Source organism: Typopeltis vanoorti, chromosome 21 (assembly GCF_054136105.1).
Source record: "Typopeltis vanoorti isolate ZY-2024b chromosome 21, IOZ_Tvanoo_1.0, whole genome shotgun sequence".
In the NCBI taxonomy this organism is placed as follows: Eukaryota; Metazoa; Arthropoda; class Arachnida; order Uropygi; family Thelyphonidae; genus Typopeltis; species Typopeltis vanoorti.
The window spans coordinates 969533-986688 of NC_143569.1; the positions used below are offsets into that span (position 1 = coordinate 969533).

Sequence of the window (17156 nt, forward strand, 5' to 3'; positions counted from 1 at the left end):
ATTTATTCCAGCACCATTATCCCATTACTGTAGTGGTTCTCAATAAGATCTGCAAAATACCTCTCTACAGCTGCAATCACCTCTTGATTCGAAGAAAAACACTGACCAGCGAGGAAGAGTTTTAATTTTGGGAAGAGATAGAAGGCAGAGGAAGCAGGATCTGGGGAATAGGGTTGATGTTCTAACAATTCTTAGTGCAGATCCTTTAATTTCCCCATTGCCAAACACCTTTGTGGGCAAGTGCATTGTCCTGATGAAAGATTATTTTTTTCTTCTGCAAATCTTTCGCCAGTCTTTTCTCACAATTTTTTTTGTCTAGTCTGGTTAAAAGATCAGAATAATATTCCCCAGTTATTGTTTTACCCTTTTCAAGATAATAAACAAACTGCCTTTAGAATCCCAAAACACCTATGCCATGATCTTTCCTGCTGAACAACCAGTTTCTTTCCACTGTTTTGACTGCTGTTTGGATTCTGGTGTGTAATGGTGAATCCAAGTCTCATCCATAGTAATAAATCGATGCACAAAATCAGTTTTATTCTTGTTAAAATGCTCCAAGCACTGTTCAGAGATTTTCATGTAAGTGCACTTGATCTGCTGTGAGCAAATCAAATCTTACACGAAGCTTTTTCATCTGCAATTCCTTATGCAAAATATATCCTACACATTCTTTTGAAATGCCTATCTTCTTCTTCCTTGGTACTACATCCCCATGTAGGACCTTGGCCTCCCATTTTTGGTTTTCATAACTCACTACGAGGTGGGGTTGTTACCCCCCCCCCCCCCACGCTTAATTATGTGTAATTGTCTGTGAAGCGTTGTGTTCTTAAGACCGGTTTGCCTGCTTTGCAAGAGGAAAACCCCAGCCCAAGACCTGCTAACTTGGCTCTGTCTGAGAATGATCCTTAGCGCCTAATGTCAGTGAAGAGAATCGAACGCAGGACACTCCTTTCCCAGGCATATGGTTGCGGAGCACATAACCACTCGGTTAACCGTGCATCCCCTTTGAAATGCCTATAGTCTCAGCAATTTCATGCACTTTGACTCGTCGGTCATCCAATACCATACCATATCGTTTACTTGATCAATGATTTCTGGTGTTGTTACACTTTTCAAGATAATTAATAAACAAAATGCCTTTAGCATCTCAAAACACCAATGCCGTGACCTTTCCTGCTGATGGAACCGACTTTGTCTTCTTTGGCCCTGAACAACCGGCTTCTGTCCACTGCTTTGACTGCTGTTTGGATTCTGGTGTGAGGATTAGTTGTACCTTGGCCAGTTTGGTACAACCCCAAGTTCTGTGTATACAAGCTGCAATATCTCACTTAACTCTATATTTTGCAAGTATTCCATACTAACTTGTATTTTTTTTTTATGTAAGCTGTCATCTGTCTATTCTTCAAACCTCAAAGATCATATTCCCTTATTCTGTACTTCATATGTGCAATTCCATAGGCTAATCATTTCCTTATAACCAGTGGTGAGCTATGGAAATTTTAACAAAGGGCTTGCATCGTCGAGCAAAAAAAAGGCCCAACTTAGCCCTTATAAGACTTAAATTGCGACTTTGTAGAGCTTCTGACAGATATGATAATTCCTGTAGGATATCAATCATTAACACATTCGCTGCCATGCTACTTCGGCATAGTCTGTTCCCATACGCCAAGCAATTTCACTTCTTCAAGGTCAGTACGGTAATCTCATTGCCGGCAGTAAGCGTCATACAAGTATACTCATAGTTGGCTTGTGCCGAGCATATACTATCTATGAGAATACACAGTTTTGATGCTAGCTCCACAAGCCAAGCATTTTCACTTCTTCAAGGTCAGTACAGTAATCTCGTTGCCGGCGGTAAGCGTCATACGAGTATACTCGTAGTAGGCAGCAAACGTGTTAATGCTAGATCTTTTAAAAATTCCAAATTGAGAAGTCTGTTTAAAAAGCCCTTATATTTATCGTTCAGTGCAAAATGCTTGCATAAAGCTGGGTAATTTCTCCACAAAGCAAGAGCCGTTCGTAAACTGCAAGCTGCCCATCGTGGTCCAAACACACGGCTGATCTTTAAAATTTCGATACCAAGGTCTTTTGCAATCGTATTTAATTCTCGTTGATTTGTTTGGTGATTGATGATCAAAAGCATATAATTTATCCTTTCAAAATGATTTATTTCTTTAATGTTTTTTATTGAATCGTCTAATGCTAAGTGTAAACAATGAGCGCAATACCAAATCACAATGTTGGGAAATTTTTGTAGAAGTTTGATTGCAACACCTGATTTGTTTCCTAACATTACACTAGCTCAATCAGAACAAAATGCAATGAAATAATTTTTTATATAGTGATCAGAAAATCCATATGAATTTAAAGTAGCAATTATAGTGGCATTTATACATACCACGGTGTTATTTTCTAGTTCTACAAGATTATTAAACAAGAAGAACAAATTTGATAAAAAAAATTAACAAAGGGCTCGTACGAGCCCCTTATAGCTCACCACTGCTTATAACCTAAGCGACCACATTTGTACACAGTAGTCCAAGTTTGTTGTTTTCAAAGCCTTGTAAATTGAGAGAATTTTTCTTGCCATGAAGTGACTTAATTCAATGTCCATTTTAACCTCCAATTCTCTAGCTTCATTGACTACTTGCATGAAATTCCTGTTAATATGATTATCTGCCTTAATATTAATATGTTAATCTGCCTGCAGTATCCTTTCCTGTAGGATTCTGTTATCAGATATGTCTCTAACCACTTGGCATCATCAGCAAATAACGATATCTCCCTTTTATCCATTCCCAATAAGTGTAATTATGATCATCATCAAATTCCTGCCATGTATCCTCAAAAGGTTTACAGGATATGATAGTACTACATGAAAAATTTACATCATTACCAACTTCCTATCTACAATTTTCCTCCAAATCAGTCTGTTACTTGTCAAGACTCCAACATTATCATATCTTATATTTCTATTGTCTAAGGCACTTACAAAGACAATGAAAATAGGCAGAATTGTTGAAAATGTCAACTGTGCTGTGAATGGGAAACCTGTGGAACAAGTAAAGCATTTCACCTACTTAGGCACGATTTTTAGTGAAGATGGTAAATTAAATATGGAAATAGACAATAGAATCAACAAAGCTGGTATGGTAGGAAGTCAATTGAATAAATTCATATGGAATAAGAGAGAAATTAGTCGGAACACTAAATTAGCTGTATACAAGACAAGTATTCAAACCAGTTTTAACTTATGGATCTGAGAGCTAAGTCAGAAGTAAAACACTTGACCAAAGACTAGAGACCGCAGATATGAGAGTCCTGAGAAAGATTGGAGGTATGAACCGATGACATCAATGGCTATATCATATTAAAAACAAGGATATTAGGAAAGAACTTGACATTGTCAGCATCCAGGAATGCATTAGCAGAGCTAATCTCAGGTGGTATGGTCACTTAAACAGAATGTGCAAGGAAAGATTAGCAAAACAAGTGTTCTCTGCCAGGTTCTGGGTCGTTTTCCTGCCAACCTAGCAGAGAACACTTGTTTTGCTAATCTTTCTTCGCACATACCTGCACTAGTTTTTGGTCAAGTGTTTTACTTCTGACCCAGCTCTCAGATCCATAAGTTAAAACTGGTTTGAACACTGTCTTGTATACAGCTAATTTAGTGTTCTGACTAATTTCTCTCTTATTCCATATGAATTTATTCAATTGACTTCCTACCATACCAGCTTTGTTGATTCTGTTGTCTATTTCCATATTTAATTTACCATCTTCACTAAAAATTGTGCCTAAGTAGCTGAAATGCTCCACAGGTTCTCCGTTCACAAAGCATTTGACATTTTCAACAATTCTGCCTATTTTCATTGTTTTTGTCTTTTTATTGCTGATTTTCATACCATATCTATCACAACAGTTATTCAATTTAGTCAGGTAATCTTGCAGACTTGTAGTCGATTTATTTAGAAGTATAACATCGTCTGCATAAAGCAAAAAGCTGACGTTAACATCTCCAATTTTGATATCATGTTTAATACCATTTTCCTTCATAATGTGATCCATGTAGATAATGAATAACAGAGGGAATAATGTACATCATTGTCTCACTCCAGATTTAACATTACACCATCTTCCTATACTTCCTTCAATTCTAACTGCTGACTTACAACTCAAATACAGACTAAGTATTGCTTGATATAATGTCCCATCGACACCATATAACTGTAGCGTATCGAATAGCTTGGCACCTTGTCATATGCCTTTTCCAGATCGACAAAACTTAAATACAGATCTTTGTTATATTCCCATGATTTGTATACTATTTGTCGTAAAGTGAAGATCTGATCCTGCCAGCCTCTATTTGGCGCCTGAATCCAGCTTGTTCTTCACTGAGCTTTTCTTTCACAATTCTACTCAACCATTTCTCAAGTATATTTGCGTAAATCTTACCAGGAACACGCAGTAGGGAAATACCTCTGTAATTCTCACTAGTGTAGTTAATATATGTTAAATAACACTAACCCAAATACAGAATCTTGTACACCACTGGTCATCTTCATTATCTTAGATTCAGTATCTTCATACATTACTTTCTGAGAGACCTGTCAATCAGCCAGGCTCTTATCCAAGTCGCATGTATTTTGCATTCCCTTCCCTTAAAGTTTATATAATACGCTGTATGTAAAATTTTGTCAGATGCCTTGGCACTATCCAGAGTTATTGTGGTCTTCCCTATTGACACTATCATAAAACATCGATAAAATGCTAAAGCAAGACTAGTACTTTCTGGTCATGATTTTTTATCCTCTTTAAAATCTTGATTGCATCAAAGATACCGATTGGTCTATAATTTGTTACCATCAGTCCCAAATGCACCCTTGTGTATTGGAATTATCTTGCTTTCCATAAACTCATTAGGAATCATGTACATGTCGAGACTCAAACATGCAGGTCAGGCACACTCATGCACAATCCTTCAGCACCTATGCCAACATTTCATCCAGTCCAGACCATGGCAGTCACTCATCTTGACTGCTTGTTGGATCAACAACAATTTTTTTTTATGCTGCTCTTGTATTATTCATTAATTTTTAATTCCCATATGATTTATTCTCCTAACTATGAGGACGTAGTGAGATATTGCTTCCTTTAAACATCCTTTAACTATCTCCCTTCTCTGCAGATCCCCCTACCATTGAATTGCTCATGTAAGGGTTTTGCTCCAAGATGTCCTCTCATTTTATTGAAATCACCTCCTTTCAATTCCATGTGTGGTCTCTTCTTGTTTCCTTTAACTATCTCCATTCTCTGCTGATTCCCCTACCATGCAGTTGCTCATGTACAAGACAGCCTCTCAGTTTATTGAAATCACCTCCTTTCAATTCCACGTATGTTTCTTCTTGGTTAGAGCTCAGCCATGCAGTGTTCGCATATCAATTGCCACCAGTTGGCTTTGTTTATAGACAGATTCTCAAACAATGTGACCAAATCCAATGTCTTGTACTGCAAGTCCCCTCCATCATGTTGCCTACTTATCCTTGATTAATTCTATAAATTCCTCCTTCCCCCCTCAACTTGGATGCTTTCTTTTCCCACTAGTATGTATCCCCATAGCTGAAATTGCCCCCCAGTGGTAGTTTGCTTTATATCCATAAGATTTATCTCTATGCACTTCGCATTCCTCATATAATATGCTGCCTCAGTGCCCAATTATTTTATGTAACTTCCACTCCTCGAAAGTTGCAGACCCATAGTACATTAACACTATGAGTTGGCTAAGGATATTTTTTCTGTTTTTATTAATTTTGTATAATATTCTGTGTTTTTTTTTTATTATTATTATTTTATTTTTATTTTTTACATAAACCAGAAATGCTGTAAGAGACCAAACATGGAACTTTCTTAAGCCACTTAAGCAGGGTAGTGTTCTCACCCCTGATGATCAGATTCATTTCTCACTAAAGACGATCACTAACATCCATGTCCACAGTGTGCTTCGAACACACCGCCTGTTGGTTGGTAAGCAGATACACTAACTATTCATTCAACTCTGGCAGTTGTGTATTTTGTTTTCTTCAGATTTCTACTCGTGTTGGATTTTAGTCTTTTGTAGTCAGTAGCAAAAAAACTCTGCCACCCTTCTTATCTTGTCTATCCTCCCTGAATACACTGATTCCATCACATTCTGTTTCTGTAAGGTTATTGTTTAGATTTTAGGCTGCATACATACTTATACTTGAATGACTAGAAGAAATTTTACTTACTAACGGAATTAACTCGCGTAAATCATTCTTTATTCGTAGAATTTTCGCCTGAGTATCACAGACATCATCAGTACAGGTACAAAGGCTAATTAAACAATAACTGTTATATTCACGAAGCACCACCTAAGTAGCTAAGGTTAAATTTCCTAAATTTATTTTTTTTAAAAAAAAAATAAAGTTTTTTTTTTAAATATATATAAAGACAAAAACTTAATTTCTAAAATAGAATATGCAGAACTATGCAAAACAGTAAGAAAAAAGATGAGAAATGAAATAGATCTTATAACACTAAAAAAATTAAGGAAACAATCGAAAACAATAAAAATATGAAAATACTAAGAAAAATATTTATCAGTTGGCAGAAGTCAAATAACTGCAATAAAAGATAAGAATGGAACTACCATAAGGAACCAAGAACAAATCCTATGCAGGCTAGAAGAATTTTATAAAGAACTATAGTGATCCTTCAACAGATAAATCAAATATAAATAACTCCTCTCCATCCCATATGGAATTCATTCCCCCATTCACTTCAGATGAAATAAAACAAGCATTAAAGCAAATGGAAAATGTCCTGGCGAAGTCCTAATTCATATAGAATTAATTAAATGGGGAGGAAACAGTATAATTCATCATGTCACAAACTAACTAAATTTATGCCTAGAAGAGGGGAAGATACCGAAAAATTGGAAAAATGCTACTCTGATACTGTTATTTAAAAAAGGGGACAAAAAGAAGTAAAGAACTATAGACCAATTAGTATTCTTTCTAATCTGTACAAAATTCTCACAAAGGTAATAACAAACAAGTTAACACCTCTTCTAAACTCAAATCAACCAGTAGAACAAGCAGGATTCAGTAAAGGCTTCAACACAGCTGATCATATTCATGCAGTAAAACAAATAATAGAAAAAGGAGAAGAAAACCAATTTCCTCTCTGTTTAGCCTTCATTGATTATGAAAAAGCATTTGATTCCATCAAAGCTAACAATAATCAATGTATTCCAGAATCAGGAAGTTCCTGGAGAATATATGGACCTCCTCCTCCAGGCAATATACCTCACTGCAACAGCAACAATCCAACTTCACACGAGTAGCAATAAAATATCAATTGAAAAAGGTGTCCGACAAGGAGACTCTCTATCACAGCAGTCCTTCAAGAAATATTTAATAATATAAACTGGACAAACTTTGGTATAAAAATTAATAACAGAAACTTAACACATCTAAGATATGCAGATAATATCATAATTTTTGCAAACATTCCAGAAGACCTTAATATAATGATAGAAGATCTATATCATGAAAGCAGAAAAGTCGGTCTAAAGATAAACAAGAAAAAACTAAAATCATGTTTAATCATTTAGTCACCAAAAAACATAATAATAGAAAACAATTTTTTGGAAAGAATCTCTTCATATACATACTTAGGTCATCTCATTGACCTAAACTGTGGACTCCAAAAGGAAATAAATAAGAGAGTTCAACTTTCCTGGAGTGCATTCAGAAAATTGAAAAAAACATCTTTCAAAACGATGATGTCCTACTCTGTTTAAAAAGCAAGACATTTAACCAGTGTATACTTCCAGTCATCTCATATGGTTGCGAAACTTGGTCGCTAACAAGAGCACTGGCAAATAAATTAACACCTCAAAGAAAAATGGAGAGGTTGATGCTAGGCATCACATTAAAAGATAAGAAGCGAAACACCTGGATAAGAAGCTAGACTCGCATCACTAACATCATTCTTCACCACAAGCGACTAAAATGGAAATGTGTCGGACATTTATCCAGAAGAGAAGATGAGCGGTGGACCACCATACCTACGAACTAGATTCCTAAAGAAGGGAAACGAAGCAGAGGACATCCTAAAAGAAGGTGGAATGATGAACTGTTAGAGTTTATTGGGGGAAAGTTGGTCAGCCATTGCTAAGAACAGAGAAAGGTGGAAAGAACTGGAGGAGGCTTTCGTCCAGCAGTGGACAGAAAATAGCTGAAAAGAAGAAGAAGATATATATGTGTATATAATTACAAGTTAGGAAAGATTTGCTGATTTATAGAGTACTCTATAAATCAGCAAATCTTTCCTAATTTGTAATTGTATACACATATATATGTGTTTATATATATATATATTTATTTATTATTTTATTTTATTTATTATTTTTTTTTTTTAATATAAATTTGCAAAATTCAACTTTAGCTACTTAGGTGGCGCTTTGTGAATATAACAGTTATTGTTTAATTAGCCTTTGTACCTGTACTGATGTTGCCTGTGATACTCAGGCGAAAATTCTACGAATAAAGAATAATTTACGTGAGTTAATTCGGTTATTATAATAGTAAGTACTCACGGTATTTCCTTACTGATACTAGAAGAAATTAATGTGATCAAAAGTAAGTTTTCTTTATCACCAATGTTTGAATAGATGCTTTTATGTCACTAATGCACTTTTTAAATCATTTCTTGTCATATATGGACCATAGCCAAAAAACTAAGTTATAACTATCATATTACTGACACAGTGCCTACTCTCCTGAAAGCTACATTGAATAAAGCCTGCTTAGCTATTTTTATATTTAACTTGTCATTTAAAAATTACCAAACTCAACAATAGCAATGACAATATAATTAACAGTATGTTGTCTGATTACATACTAATCATATCCACATATTCTTTGATATTATTTAGCTTGTCCTCCATCCATAACATTTATCTAATTTATTTTAAAAAATATCTGAAATGTGTGAACATGGAAATATCATGAAAATGCATGGAATGACTTTCATGATATAACCATAAAATCATCTCCACTAACTTATGATTCATAGTAGACCATTTAACATATTTTTCCTTCATTTGGAAATACTTGTTCAAATCTCACCCAGAAAGTGAAAAACATCTTCAAGGGCTTTTCAGATAATAGTGAGTTAGATCTACTCTCGTACAGAGGTAGTAGAATTTTTCCTTCCATGAACTAGATGTTTTGTTTTTCATTTTGCAGAACAGGAAAAACTGGCCACAGTAAACACATTCCATTGATAGATATAAAACAGGGGTGTCATTTTCATTAGTTGCTTTGGCCAATAATTCCAGTCATTCCACATCCTTTTAAGTTGAACAAATTATAGCTAACTAGACAGATATAACTATCATGATACAGTCCCTCCGAATTTATTATTATATAATTATCTCTAGAGTACAAAAAGTCATCATGAGAGACCCATGCTAACCATTACTGACACAGTGCCTACTCTCCTGAAAGTTGTTCACCAGCAGAGCACTCATATCACTTCTAGCAGCTCTGTTCCACTTGTTTTTATCACTCTCCAAACAAATAAAAATCTATTCTTGCTGTTTTGCTAAATGCACACTTGCACAGCTTCCAAGGTGATTCCCCCCCCCCCCTCGGAGTTGTGTAAGAATATGTCCTCCATTAAAAATTTAGGTGGCCAAAATTGAGAGCTACAATATGATATGGGTTGTGGGTATAAAGGGTTTTCTTTCTACAAGTAAAACTTCCCTTTGTTGAACCAGCAATTTTTGACCTTTGCTGAGAACTTAAATTAATTATTGAGCAAAATACTCAAAGATTTATATTTAATAACTAATTGACCTTCGAGCATTTCCATTCACCTTTTATGCAACTAATATCATTTCCCAAATTGCCTATGCTTACACTTGCACTTTAAATTTTAATCTCCCATTTTGCTGCCGTTTTTCTGAATTAATCATCCTGATCATCATCATCATCAAATTCCTGCCATGTACCCTCAAGGGGTGTACAGGATATGACAGTACTACATGAAAAAATTACATCATTACTAACTTCCTATCTACAATTTTCCTCCAAATCAGTCTGTTACTTGTCAAGACTCCAACATTATCAGATCTTATATTTCTATCCTCTAAGGCACTTTGTACCGTATCAATCCACCTATATCTTGGTCTTCCTCTGGGTCGTTTTCCTGGCAACCTGGCAGAGAACACTTGTTTTGCTAATCTTTCCTCTCCCATTCTATTTAAATGACCATACCACCTGAGATTAGCTCTGCTAACGCATTCCTGGATGCTGACAATGTCAAGTTCTTTCCTAATATCCTCATTTTTAATATGATATTGCCATTGATGCCATCTGTTCACGCCTCTAATCTTTCTCAGGACTCTCATATCTGCGGTCTCTAGTCTTTGGTCAAGTGTTTTACTTCTGACCCAGCTCTCAGATCCATAAGTTAAAACTGGTTTGAACACAGTCTTGTATACAGCTAATTTAGTGTTACGACTAATTTCTCTCTTATTCCATATGAATTTATTCAATTGACTTCCCACCATACCAGCTTTGCTGATTCTGTTGTCTATTTCTATATTTAATTTACCATCTTCAGTAAAAATCGTGCCTAAGTAGCTGAAATGTTTTACTTGTTCCACAGGTTCTCCATTCACAACACAGTTGACATTTTCAATGATTCTGCCTATTTTCATTGTCTTTGTCTTTTTATTGCTGACCTTCATACCATATCTATTACAACAGCTATTCAATTTAGTCAGAGAATCTTGCAGACTTGTAGCAGATTTATTTAGAAGTATAACATCATCCGCATAAAGCAAAGAGCTGACATTAACATCTCCAATTTTGATATCAGGTTTAATACCACTTTCCTTCATAATGTGATCCATATAGATAATGAATAACAGAGGGGATAATGTACATCCTTGTCTCACACCAGATTTAACATTAAACCATCTTCCTCTACTTCCTTCAATTCTAACTGCTGACTCACAACTCAAATAAAGACTAAGTATTGCTTGATATAATGCCCCATTGACACCATATAACTGCAGCCTATTGAATAGCTTCTCTCTTGGCACCTTGTCATATGCCTTTTCCAAATCTACAAAACTTAAATACAGATCTTTGTTATATTCCCATGCTTTCTCGACTATTTGTCGTAAAGTGAAGATCTGATCCTGACAGCCTCTATTTGGCCTGAATCCAGCTTGTTCTTCACCAAGCTTTTCTTCCACAATTCTTCTCAACCGTTTCTCAAGTATACTTGCATAGATCTTGCCAGGAACACTCAGTAGGGAAATACCTCTGTAATTCTCACATTCAGTTTTATTTCCCTTTTTATATATGGGTACTACGAGAGCTCTACTCCAATCATTGGGAATTCGTCCCTCTGTCCAGGCTTTCTGAACTATGCAGTGCAGCCACTGTAAGACTTTCATACCACCATACTTCAGCATTTCTGGTCGAATATCATCTACTCCTGCTGCCTTTCCACATTTCAAGCCTTTGATGGCTTTTTCTACTTCGAGTATGGATATGTATTCCTGACTGCATGCCTGGTCAGTGTTTTTTATCACTGTGCTGTCATTACTGCTTGTTTCATTTACCAGTTTTTCAAAGTATTTACTCCATACTTCAGGGATATCTTTTTCTCCTATTTTCATGTCACCTTTATCATCTCTAACTCCTTTTACAGCACTCTTTCCTCCATTCCTAAGCTTCTTCAACAACCTCCAGAATATTTTCCCACCTTCTTGATATTTATTTTCTATATTCTTGCCAAAGTCCTCCCATGACTTTTGTTTAGCTAGTTTAACTTGAAAAGTCTTCTATACTGTTTACTTCTCTACCTGTTTTTGCATTATCAGAGAAGAGAGATTATGGACATCTGTGTGCTGAAGCATGATACTAGTGATGACTAGTCCGTGCTCCAGAGCAGAAATCCAAAGCTATTTACATTTTTGTTAGCTCTTATGTCTATGTGATTGGTTGAACTTTCAAATTGTAAGTTACTGATAATTTTATTGTGTTTAAAATAAATAAATAAAAAAGCCTTTATAGTTGCTTAATTGATTTGTTTAGGGATAGTGATGGGCTTCTTCCAAGTGAAAATAATAGTAGCCTAAATAACCAGAGGAACAATCCTTCACCTGCTACTTCTTTGAGTGCCTCAGTTAGTAGTGGACTTACTGTGGTGAGTATCAGTAATAGCATGAATGGAGGAATTACTGCATCAAATATTAATCATTTGACTGGATCTTCTTCTCTGAATACCTATCCTGACCTTAGTCCGTCTAGTAATGAGTTTGGATTGAATAACCTAATGCTAGATGTGCTCCAGTCAACTTGGGATCTTGATGCTACTGGTGCTACTGCTGCTGCTACAACTCGGGAAAGTGAAAGTATGTCCTCCAGTCTATGTCCCATAACTACCAGTCCTACCCCTGCCACAAACTGTACCTCAGGGAACAGTAGGGGGCCAGTGCAGGGATCTCAACATCCAACAACCAACAGTGCCTTCAGCACCGATCGCATGGCAAATAAAAACTCTCCATCTACCCAGTCACCTGCAGCTCCAGGAAGAGCAACTCCTTTTACAAATGCCTTTGCCTTCAGTCCAGTACAGGCTCAGCCTTCCAGTGGGAAAAGTTCACCTACCAGTGCCTCTTCAACAATGAAAAAAGGGGAGGAATTAATAAGTGGTGCAGAGCTCTCAGTTCTCAGTCCTAGTAGTAATATTTCTGGTCTGATGTCAGACAGTCGGCCTAGTAGTCGGACTGCCCAAAAGTTTCATAATTTGCTCACTCAAGGATTAGAAGAAGCAGACTCTTCAGCATCTAAAGGTTCATTAAGTGATGGAAATACAACTCCAAATAGTATATCAGACTGTGAAAGTAACTGTGTGTCAAGAATAAATCATTCTAATTCTGTGGATAATTTAAACAGTTCAACAGGAAATGAAAATGTTATTCTTAGAAAACTTCTTAATCAGGAAGATGAAGAACTTGCAGACTTGGCCAATAAAACTCGTAGACTTAGTGATGCAAAACTTACTTCAATACCACTTCTTGATATCTGTAAAAGTGAAAGCACTATGGATAGTCAGAAGAAAGCTTCAAGTGTAGGCAGTAGTAATAATAGTGGTAGTAACAACATGCTTAGAAAGGTAAGCAAAATTATTCTTAAATTATCATAAATGCTTTGCAATATTCCTACATGACTTTCACTCTTAGTGGTATTGTGTCCTTTCACGCAAATATTAATTTTTATGTTTGAGAATACAGTAGAAGACCATAATGAAAAGTTCTGGAAAATAAGAAAAATGTCTTAAAAGATTTTCTCCTTTTATCAAACAGCAAGTGCAATCAGCATTTTCTGAACTGCAATTCATGTTGCTCCTAATCTATCTAATCTATAAGGAAGTTAAGATTTCTTTTTCTAAGAATCTTTCCACAATAATCAAATACCTTATACAAACTACAAAATAATATAAACTTTTTGATTCTGATTTCTTATCCCATTTAAAATTACAACATAAATGAAAATTAGTTTTGAGTTCTTAATAAAAACCTGAATTCTTGGATTTATCTACATTTGCTTGTGTGAAATGTGGTTGCAGTTTAGAAAAAATTCTTAAACACTGCTGAAATATGTTTACCAGTTAACTTTCTGTTGAAGAATTGTGAGGATGCAAAATAGAATTTATTGACTGATTATAAAATCTTGCAGAAAGCCTGAACTCCAAATTGCAAGAAGCCAAAATCTGTTCATTTTTAATGTTAATATAACTAATTCAGGTTTAGAAGATGTATTTCATTTAGTATTTGGAGTTATGTTCAAGCAGTTAAGGTAATGAGGCATAAAAAACCAGACATAATAATATTATGTCTGTTTCTTGTATGTAGTATGTATGTTCTTCTGGCTCATTTGTTTTCAGGACGAAAAATCCAAGTGTCTTAGTCTGTTTAGTATGGTGCAGTATTGAAATATGTGGGGAGAATTTTCCAATTATTAATCCTTTTTCTATTAAATTAAACATTATGATTAAAAATTCTTATCTGAAACTTCAGAGCATGAGTAGCAACTGAAATGAATTTTTACATTTGACATTTAATATTATAAGATTGTAAAATAATAGTCCTCATGAAACCAATTTCATCTAAATATTCAAGTACTGACAACTTAAAATTTATAGTATATCAATATATTACAGTATTACATAATCAAGCAATATAATGTCTGACATGTCGATTTCTTTTAAGAGTTCAAAAAATCTTTTTAAAACGATGCCACAACTAAGCCATCTAATCTCCGTATTATATAGCAAACTGCTGTATTGTGAATCCAATTCATCCAACAGTGCATTGAATTGTCGATGATTCAAGGCATGAGAGTGTGTCCAGTTTACTGATTTAATTACTACACTCATGACATGTTCCATCTTTAGTTTTTTAGCACAAAGTGACTCCTAGTGTATTATGCAATGAAACAATTTAAGTTTGTTCTTGCACAACATTTCCTTTTTCATTTGAAGTTTTGTAACAAGTCCGACGTTAACACCAACCATAGCAGGAGCCTCATGTGTAGTCACACTTATTAATTTTGACCAGTCCACATGAGCATTTTCAAGACTTTTCTCAATACACAAATATAAGTCATTTTCTGTCATTGTGTCTGGTACTATCGAAGAACTATTGGATATAGTTCTTCGGTCACATTCATATCATCATCAACGCCACAAATAAATATTGCTAACTGGGAAGTATTAATAATGTCTGTACATTCATCAGCTGGAAAACGCTACAAAACTCTTTATTTTTTCATGCAATATATCTTGGAAGTTCTCTGCTATATCTTCAACACGCTCTGCAACTGTATTTCCTGTTAGGCTTATACTTTGAAATGCTTGCTTTTTTCTGAGCATATGATTTTGAAGTAACTACATTTAACAGCAGCATCACTTGTTGTGATAACATTCGAAAATATCCTCTGTTGAAACCAGTTCATTTTTTAAATCTTTAAGTTTGTTATCGTGCATCTTTTCTGTATATTTATCACAGTTCTTATGATTTGTTTCATAATGACGTTTTAGGTTATATTCTTTCACCACGGCGACACTTTGTCTACATATCAAACATATTGGAATATTTTTTACTTCCACAAAGAAATATGCTTTCTCCCATTTTTTTTTGAAAAGTTCTGCCTTCTTGATCTATTTTTCTTAACTTTAAATTCAGACATTGTTATGGGCAAAAAAAAAATAAGTTATTGAGGTAACTTTTTTATTAACACACTATCATATTACAATGGTAACCTGTAACTTATTGACATTGTATCACGTGGCTTAAAATGGCTGTGTGACAGGTAACTTCCATTCAGTGTTGCCAACATTTGATGATAGAAACATGGTACAAAGAATTATAGTAATAAGTCTTACTTTTGTTTAAAGCTGTCATAAAACGTATAAAAGTTTGATTTTTTTTTTCTGTTTTAAACCCTGCAGGATGTTAGAAACATCGATTTTTAGAAAAGAAATTAAGGTCGCGGACTGGATATGAAGCCTTCGCGGGCCATATCAGGCTGCCAGTTTGCGACTCCTGATTTTTTTTTTTTTTTTGACTAATCAAAAAAAAAGGATTCCTTTTGACTATTTGTATATAGATGATATATGACGTCTGCATTACTTCAACCTTGGTATCTCTTCTGGGTCTGGCTCCCAATGTCTGAAAGGATGTGTGTGCTTTGCATTATAAGATATTAAGGCAATAGGTATGAAGTCATTAGCCTCTGTATACAGTAGCCCAGTCGTGAAGATACTTCACATGAAACATCGTTTGTATACACTTGGAGAAAGGATTAAACCAAGCAAAAAGATTTCAGCACTCATAATCACTACTCGACTCACACTCATTGTACTAATTTGCTGATGCATGTCTTCTACATCATGCCTGGCACCCCAGCCTATAGCAGCAGCAATTTTATATTTTGTCCTGTTGTTCTCAATATCACACCAAATTGACTTAAAAGAACTGCCATTTGCATGACCAACTCCTACTCTTGATGGCTGCAACTCATCTGATATCATCAGCAACCCTCTGTTCTATCTACTCTGTCCTCTCTAAAAATACTAAATCCATCATATTCTATCCCTGTAACTACATCAACTGCTGTTGGCAAAGTCTCATTAATGCCTATAACTTTTGGCGAGGTTGCACTAATCAATGATGCTAAAAACTCCATCTTGTTCCTGATACTTCTGCCATAGTATGTAGAAACTGCAGCATTCCTGTGGGCTCCCTACCACCTTTACTTCCTGAAGGTGGAAGTAAATTGACTACCGTATTCAATATTCAGAGATTAAATTCTGCACTTCTTGGTCATTGTCAGTCTTTTGCTTCATGGGTACCTTCACACACACACACACACACACTCGTCTGCATCTAACATAATTTCTTTAGTTTTCTTAACTTTGCACTTCCATACTCTCTCTAGACACTGAATCTGTTTAAGTGCAGTTTCAGCATTGTATAACCTGCATATTGCATTAGCTATTATCACCCTCCCCTCCTCGGTTTGCCTCTATCATAATGTGCCAGCAAACTCACAAACTTCACCTTGCTCTTCTTTTTTCACTTTTTCTAATAACTCATTGACATCCTTCCTCATACAATACTTCTCGCCTCTCAGGTCATTAGTTGTCCAAAACAATCAATTCTTGCACCTTCCCTTTCTGCATTCTAACTACATTACTATTATTTTCTCGCTAGAAAAACAAGTTTTTATCACACTTTCTGTGTACTTCCTTTATTATCGAATCACTGTAAATAATTATCTGCTATTGCTCTTTCCCCTCATTTATTTTAAAATTTTCAATTTGACTTTGCTTTTTCTGTTCTCATTTCGATTAATCTCTTGTTTCTGCAGCCTTTCAGTCTTGCACTTTGTCCTGTGAAGACTCATGCAAACAAACTGTGCTTTATTCGGGTCTTCTACATTCTCTTGAACTTCCGCCACTGCAACTTTCACGTACAGTTGCTACTACTTTCATTCACCTCATTTAGACTCTCTTTCACATTTCTTTTGCCATCGTTTAAGCCT

At 35.3% G+C, this 17156-nt stretch overlaps 1 protein-coding gene across 6 annotated transcripts in view; it reads left to right on the forward strand.

Annotated features, from left to right (window-relative positions):
- The window catches only part of LOC150094596 (uncharacterized), a 700870-nt gene that overhangs the window by 398642 nt on the left and 285072 nt on the right, over window positions 1-17156 (forward strand). For all 6 annotated transcript variants that reach the window (XM_090411629.1, XM_090411628.1, XM_090411625.1 and 3 more), the window contains one exon: window positions 12141-13224. In XM_090411629.1, coding sequence (XP_090267755.1) covers window positions 12141-13224 — 1084 coding nt within the window. The remainder of the gene's footprint in view (window positions 1-12140; window positions 13225-17156) is intronic.